The following is an 8,493-nucleotide window of genomic DNA, read 5'->3' as shown; positions in this document are numbered from 1 at the left end:
CATATGTGACTAATTTTACTTTGTAATTAAAGTTTAAGAACATTTATCTTATTTTACATATTACTTCAAAAGTGAAAGAACTATCATAATTTAGACAGACAAAATATTCATCACTTAATAGAATTTTATTTTAAAAATAGACATAATTCACTAGCTAATTGGCAAAGTAGTGTTCTAATTGGCAAAGTATATTTTACTTGTGAATAAAAATATAACAAAGTAACATTTTTGTTTTTCATTCCTTGTTGGGATATCAAATTTGAAAAAGTTAGTGTAATTATGGTTTTAATTTTGTTAAGTTTGTGGCACGACGGAAAAATAAATTGTCAGTTTTTGTCCACATTATATATTTGCAGACCCCTGACAAAAATCTATAGTCATGGTTATTAAATTACAATGAAATTTAAGAAGCCTTTTTATGGTCGGTCTGAAGTAGCCTTTACCAAGAATCAACTCGCTCCATGAAACTCATAAAAATTAAAAGCATTCGGAAAGCAAGCGGAAAAATACCGTCACCACAAACACATTAGGCCTGGGTTATGTGTTTGTTGGTTGTTAAGGAAACGGGATAAACATTGACCCTTTAGGATCCTATGTTCTTCCGATAATGCTGCAAAATCACAGGTTTCCCTGTGATAAAAATAACTATAGGGTTAATTTTGTGTCTCGTGATCCAACGATCGTGACTGCATGGTAAGCGATCACGGATAAAGAAAATACTATTTACGTACTTTGAATGAATAGGTTTTTAGACACAAGAAGAATACTAACGACAAAAGGCTCAATTCGAAATCGTAAAAAATTTGCTCTGATGAACTATAGGTGACAGTTTACTTAAGTTTATTTCGGGTTGAAAGAGGATTTACCTTTGGCGTCGACGAAAGAATAAATTTCCGTCTAAAAAGTTATTAAATGTAACATTTTAGATAGGGATGTTTCATAGAATTGAATTAGTTACATTTGCAACTCACCAGAGACAACAGCGCGCAAAGCGAAGCGGGAATGAATTATGTCTGTATTGGGTAGTTTTTGAAATTGTTTAATAGGTAAAAAAATAAGGAACAAAAATGGCACTCCAGAAGTATGTGTACCAATATGGAGGTAACTAATTTTGTTTGCCTATACTTTCCATCAAGCTGTGTGAAGGGACGGAAACGTATAGGCAGGGTTATATTCACTTGGATAACACAAACATTCCCCGTAATAGAACTAAAATGGGCAAACTCACAATAAAATTATGCGCTAACTCTAATTTGGTACACATACTACGGGAGTACCACAAAAATACTGAACTTTTTCAGAATTTATTTTAAGTCGAAGTGAAATTATTTCGTAGATAAAACAGTCAACAGTTGGGGTATGCATTCATTTTTAATTGATAATTGATTGATAATTTTTTTCTGATTCAAAGTTTCTTCTTTAGGCATAACGTAGATAACTAAGAAATGGTTGTCCACGCTTCAGGCACAGAGAAAGCTATGCCACTCCCAACGGCAGGGAAATATCCGGACGGTGAGGTGAGTTCTAACGAATACCAGTAGGTTTTCAGATCGTTTAAAAGTTGTTTTGCTGATAAAAGTCGAAGATTTTATATCAATATTTTTCGAAAATTTCGTGAAACAATGCTCGATAATTTTCGACCTGTTCGATAATTTTGATAAGATTTATGGTGTCTGCTATTTTCATAATTTATTTTATTAAGCCGCTATATTACGCTATTTTACTTGGAATCGTGCGAACAAAATATTAAATTTACATCAACTATATTGTTTTGACATTTGTACATCTAATGAACCATGGAATGACGCACATAGGCTAGTTTTCTGTGGATAAAACTGGCGTAAAATGCAAGTAATTCTTCCATTGATGAAATTATTTTTATAAATTTTGTGCGAAATAATAGACATAATGAATCACGGGGAGGTATTAACACGCGAGCCCTTTTAAGCTGAAAGTTATGAAGGAATTATAACAATTTTTGAGCCAAAATCGTACATTCTCTACACGGGATTGACAATTGATCCTGCACTTTGTGTGTATCGGATAAGTGAGAATATATCATGCACTTTGTGATCTACGCAATGGATGTTGAAAATATTTCTGATTAATTGCGGCCTCTCATATTACAATTGTTACACCGTTAATTTATTAGTCATTCTTACGGAAATGAACAAAAAATCGATGATCGGGGAAATATCCATTGTGGTACATGCTGTCGTTCGTTCCGAGACCTCATTAGAGTTAACATAACTAGTTGTCTCGTCCCTTTTGGCATAATATTGCAATTATCTGCTTATTTGAGGTGTCTACGTACATCGGGGAAATGAAATCGATGATCGGGGAAATATCCATTGTGGTACATGCTGTCGTTCGTTCCGAGACCTCATTAGAGTTAACATAACTAGTTGTCTCGTCCCTTTTGGCATAATATTGCAATTATCTGCTTATTTGAGGTGTCTAGTGGATGAGATTATTTAAGCCTTCATACTTTAAATAACTACTTGCTCTGTTTTGCAGAAGTATCAACCTTCGGCTCCGTCACTTCCACCCCTCCCGCCTTATTCAACGGTGGTGCCAGTCAAAACAAGAAAACCACGAAAATGCTGCATGGTATCCAGCATCGTTTGCAACTTGCTCTTGTTGGCAGTTGTTATTATTCTGGGCATCATGATGATTACACACGTTAAGCGAAGTAAATGCGCCAACGAAGTCCACAGAGCTACCCAGAGATTGAACCAAAAAAACTATGTCTACCAGGTATGTTATTATGTACAATTCACGATATTTACTTGTTATATTGTTTTGATCACATAAAGTCTTTTTTTGTTTGATTGACAGATTGATGGATGCAAGGTGAAGAACATTAGGAAAATGAGAAAATTTCAGGTTAGGATAACATAATTGAATTGTGCTGGTCACTGATTATTTCATTTATGATTTACTTTTTTCTGCTGAAAAACTCTACCCGTTGTGTTCTGGCTTGTATATGTTGGTAGTTACATACATTCGAAGTGAAGAATATTTGTACAAGGGTCGCTTTTCACATTTTCGCAGATGCATAGTTTATCATCATATATGTGTAGTTGCTCAAGGCCCGCATTGCCACATGGAAATGTTTTGTCCGTACGAATGTACGTAGATTAAAAACTAAAAACTATGGTATACGAGTATATGTAGAAAAACCTTTGTGTAAATATACATTTGGAAAAACATGTGTCTGTTCTATGCGACACGAAATTGTCTTTACCCGACTAAACGAACATCATTAAACTTACCGGTGAACTATAGTAGTCCATCACTCCATAATGCTAATTCATAGCAAGGTTCGCGAACTCCAGATGAAAAAATTCATACAAAAATTATTCGTATTTCTCATCAGGCCTACTGTGCCAAACTGATATTATATTCTTATTAATAAGGTTTATTATACAGCAAACTAGGAAACGAAAAATCACGAAAATAAATTAAAAATTCTAGTCGATAATGCTAATTAATAAAGCAAGGTATGCAAACTCCCGATGAAAATAATCGTACAAAATTCCTAATTACTAGACCAAATAGAAATGATATTTGTCCCAATAAGGTTTATTATACTACAGATTAGGAAACTCGCGAAAAAAAATTGAAAAAAAAATGATATTATTATTATTAGCAGATAATTGACTACATATTGGAAGATATCGACGATGATGACGATGAAGAGAAAAAGACGTTTTACGATGACGACAGAGTCAAAAGTCCAAGAGGTGGAGAAAGTCCCAGAAAGGGAAGAAGCGGAGGATTAGGATAGTAATAAAAATATTTGTAACAGTGTCTTTATCGATTTAATTGTACAGATCTTTGTGGAGAGTATTGTAAATTTGTTGAATAAAATACTAAGAACAGATTTCCACAATGTTATACAAACTATTTTAATATTATAATTCAAACAAAGCAGTGCATGTTAAGAACATACAATTACGTGTCAAATCTTTGTAACAAAATCTGAATTATCCCATCCGTGCATTCCGAATGCATTCTGCATTTTCAATTTTTTTCTGAATTGGATGGTAGATGTTTGACGGATTGTAAAAATGAAGTAAAAAAAGGGGGAAACGTGTTTGAGGGATCGTGTTGTATGTGATCTAAAACTCAGTGAAGTTTGCAACAGATGCAGTTCAGAGATACATTCTTCAGGGTAAACTTACGTTTCAAATAGCCTACGTCGTTTTCGAAGGTTTCTAATAGTAGGCAATAAGTACCGAAAACCATTCGTATACCTGGTTTGCGGAAAAGCAACATTATGGGTGCACTTCTCGAATTGAGAGACGATATGTGCAAGCAAGTACCGTTCAGATTATCAGTATGAAAATTATGCTGAAAAGTAGACACCCATTTTCACTTTTCCATATATATAGTTAATGTAGACGGTTTAAAATTGTTTCACTTTTTAATCAGCCAAATTATTGATACTCCCGTGGTATGTGTACCAGGTTAGGGTTAGGTCATAATTTTATACCGATTTTCCTTATTTTAGTTCTCTTACGAGTTCGGTGACTGACTGTGTTAGCCAAGTGAATACACCTTCTGGCAATAGTAATTAGTCGCTGTACACAACTTATTATTAATGACGAATTATTAATGTTCCAAATAGTCCCGTCTCAATAGTTAAAAAATTAAATACGGTCGAATGAATGAAACTACCATCTAAACTTCTAAAGTAAACCCTAAAAAATAAAAATTTAATCCAAATGTCTCTCAAGCAGTTTATAATGCTATTCTTTGACAAAGACAATAAAATATTGACGACTTTATTCATTTATCTACATAACAGCAAATCTATAAAGTTCATTCATTTTGTAACTATTCGGGTATCTTTTTTAGGGTAGATCTGTTCACTTTGAAGATTGGAATGATAATTTTATTTATTAATGTTTTAATAATTAATAGGTATTATATTATAATTTATATTTATTTTGGCCATGTCTCCTCCCCTCTCGCAATCAGAAAGGGGTAATATGACCTCACATTTTCGGGTGCATATATGTAGAAATATTTAAAAAGTCTGGATTAGTTTACTGACTTCGTTACGTATGAGGTCGTATTAATACGTATTAATTTGCCCAAGATCCAATTATGCATTTTCAGTATTGATGTTCATCACCTGCAGACAGAGTCAAAGTACTCACTTTTTTACATCTCTGAAGGTTTTGAATTCCAACACCGCTTACACTTCGTTCTTTGGCATGGGCGATAAATTTCAAAAGATAATTAATAGACTTCGGTAAAATAGTGTCTCTACCTCTACCTGGTGAAAAGGTTGTAGATATTGATGACGATGTTAGTTTGTATATATCTTACCTTTGTCTCCTTTAAAATAAGAAACGTTGAGAGGGGAAAATACTATATACTTTAAAAAACAATAAATAGTTTAACATGAGCCTTTATAGGCGAAAACGAAATCTTTCAGTGAAGACCATGTAGTAAGTTATACAAACTCGCAAATCTCTAGGATTCACATATTTATCTCGGGCGAGAGGACCGATGAGACGACCCTAAAGCACCTACTGATCGTATGGGGATTCACGGCCCCTCGTTCGGTTACCAGTCCATGTCGGGTACGGAATTAGTTACCCAGTTATTTGTTTCAGATGCATGGACTAGATGGCAGAGGAAGCCATAACCGACCAACGGTTACATGGACCATCCTACGACAAAATTATTCCCTTCCAAATAATGTCGAGCCAAACATCTCTACATTGTCTACACATACAAGCGCATCTTAAATGGGATTTTGAAGCTTTAATTATAAAGTTTGTAGGCAAATAAATAGGTATTCCTGAAGTATGCGTACCAAGATAGCGGACACCGGAACGCAGTATGTGTACCAGGTTATGGTTAGGCCATAATTTTAGGTACAGATACCACGGGAGTCACTTGGCTAGTCCCCGAACTCGAAATAGAACTAAAATAAGGAAAATTTCACACATAACCTGGTACACATACTACGTGCCGGTGTCCGCCATCTTGGTTACGCATACTTCAGGAGTGCCGAATGATGTACGTATATATGTCTTTTAGAATACTTCCGAGACTCACTATGTAATAAATACGTCCTTTAACGGCAAATTTGTTACGTTACTAGTATTGAAAGTAACAACAACAGAAAGCGTTTCAACAACACAGGCCTACTCTCATTACAGAATTCTCCTGATGTAGCAGAAGAAAAGAATAAAGGATGTAAACGTGCGATATGGGATACATTATTCCCTGCCATCATTTTGTTGTTAATTATCGTTGTTGCAATACTTTTTGTAAGAATTCAAGAAATGAATAAGGAAATTACCGCATTGACAAACCCGAACGAAATAGAGCTGAAACCTAGCAAAATGGTAAGCGTTTAGTTGATGAAAATTTGTTAAATAAAAATTTAACTAAAGATACAATCAGGTAATTTTCTAATAGAAACCCCAAAATGTCTATTTTACAGACAATGTCCCAGTAGTTAAAACATCTAACCTAACTACGTTGTCGTCCGAGTTAAAATCTATGGTTCAAACTACAGTACATGTCCACAACGTCAACCGGGGTGTAGTTGCAATGCCGAGTCGATAAGATTCCTGTCCTCCCCAAAATGACTGCACAATGGCTGGTTCTATAGAGCGTTGTGTGGAGTAGAGGCGTGAGCATTATAAACAAAAGAATAAAAAAAATGTTATTATATTCATTATTTTCCAGTTATTGTTTTTTTAGGCTGATCATGACAAGACCATTGACCTGACTGCCGATGTTGACGATGACTCTCACGAAAAATTGAGATGGGTAAGAGTTGGTTTGTGTAACAAGAGAGCTGTGCTCAAATATATGGACACGTCACAAGGTGTCGTTAATTCGTTAGTGGTATAGTTAGTATTAATTGTCAACTCAACCCCTATAAAATGACCAAAACATGTTATTTTTATAGATGGAAGACGAATATGGAAGCAATATGTGGTACGGGCACATCAAGGCGTATATTCGCTTCGATAAGCCCTACAACATTCCTGAAGAGTCTGCATATTTCAGAAAGTGGTATTGATACTAATAAATGAGACATTGGAACAACAAAAAAACTTAAAACATAATCATGAGTGACCGCTTGAAGTTTAATAAATATTCATTGACTTACGCAGTATACTACAGCAGTCCCTCCTTTTTCAAATATTAAATATATACCTATGCTATAATTATATCCTCAGTTATATGTTTATTGCTTTATTCGCTTGGCAGCAACGATAGTATTTACGCTCGCTACAACTGGAAAAAAAAATTGACTCACATTTTGTTATTGTATTATCAGAGTTTTACTGAAAATTTCTGTATATTTAATACTTGTTTATTGTTGACACATGTTGGCACATTAAGTAGATGCAATGTTTAGTGTTATCTACGAGTATAACCCTGGGAAGATACAGAGTAGCATTTGAAAGTAAAATCAGAAGTTTCATTGTTGTATAAATTATGAATTGGTCGATTTTAAAAATACAATGTATTCTGTAGTCCATTTTTATGCGCTATCTGTCTGTACATACACCATGTCATTTTATCATTTACACAGGGGAATACTGTTATGTTCCGCAATGCCATCTCTCTCTACTTTTTCTCGTTTTTGTTCTGAGTATTGGTATGACGTCATACGACATAACTAAGCGAGGCATGGCAGAAAATAGGTTGTCATCTTAAGTTCACCTTTCTCTTGTTTTCGCTCTGTATTAACCCACAGTGTGTTGTCAATTTAGTATTGCCTGCCTAAGCTGAGATTCGATGAAATGTATAATGCCACATTCTATTGTTGTGCCCTATATAAGGCTTATTATTTGCAAGCTGTATAAACATCATAAGATGGTACATATGTGCAATGTTCAGTTATTATTAATATAGCCAATAAAAAATTTCCTAATGACTGATCATGTTTAAAATACCGAAACTTTGTGCTTCTAGGTACCATTTTAACTTTTCAAATTAATAGAAGAAATTTTGGAAATTAACTGTTTTTTTCGGAGCTTACCCGCTTAGGTTAAAATAATTCGGCCTCAAATGAAGGAAGCGCAATTCTATATTCAACTGTGCATGTGTAACATATATTATTGGAATGGGTTACCATATGTAACTAATTTTACTTTGTAATTGAGATTTGGGAAATTTTCTCCTATTTTACATATTACTTCAAAAGTGAAAGAACTATCATAATTTAGACAGACAAAATATTCATCACTTAATAGAATTTTATTTTAAAAATAGACATAATTCACTAGCTAATTGAACTTAAAGTGATCTAATTGGCAAAGTATATTTCACTTGTGAATAAAAATATAACAAAGTAACATTTTTGTTTTCCATTTCTTGTTGGAATATCAAATTTGAAAAAGTTAGTGTAATTATGGTTTTAATTTTGTTAAGTTTGCGGCACGACGGGAAAATAAATTGTCAGTTTTTGTCTTCGGTGCCACGAGCTCACGAAACGATGCCCCTTTT

At 34.1% G+C, this 8,493-nt stretch overlaps 1 protein-coding gene and 1 long non-coding RNA gene across 3 annotated transcripts; both read left to right on the top strand.

Moving 5' to 3' along the window:
* Positions 1-1,373: 1,373 nt before the first annotated feature.
* On the top strand, positions 1,374-3,886 carry LOC120347697 (uncharacterized). Of its 2 annotated transcripts, none has more exons than XM_039417759.2 (4): positions 1,374-1,517; positions 2,518-2,757; positions 2,839-2,886; positions 3,656-3,886. In XM_039417759.2, exons 1-4 carry the CDS (start codon positions 1,446-1,448, stop codon positions 3,788-3,790), a joined length of 495 nt encoding a protein of 164 aa, XP_039273693.1. In that variant the 5' UTR covers positions 1,374-1,445; the 3' UTR covers positions 3,791-3,886. The 2 variants fall into 2 exon arrangements, with proteins under 2 accessions (XP_039273693.1, XP_039273692.1); XM_039417758.2 differs by having other exon boundaries at positions 3,653-3,886.
* A 2,325-nt stretch (positions 3,887-6,211) lies between these two features.
* On the top strand, positions 6,212-7,143 carry LOC144429604 (uncharacterized). Its single transcript, XR_013478900.1, has 3 exons — positions 6,212-6,371; positions 6,733-6,801; positions 6,944-7,143. It is a non-coding gene; the product is annotated as an uncharacterized LOC144429604 (long non-coding RNA).
* Positions 7,144-8,493: the final 1,350 nt, after the last annotated feature.

Source organism: Styela clava, chromosome 11 (genome assembly GCF_964204865.1).
Source record: "Styela clava chromosome 11, kaStyClav1.hap1.2, whole genome shotgun sequence".
NCBI lineage: Eukaryota > Metazoa > Chordata > Ascidiacea > Stolidobranchia > Styelidae > Styela > Styela clava.
Note: the sequence above shows the minus strand (reverse complement) of the source record. Positions and strands in the feature narration are given on the sequence as shown.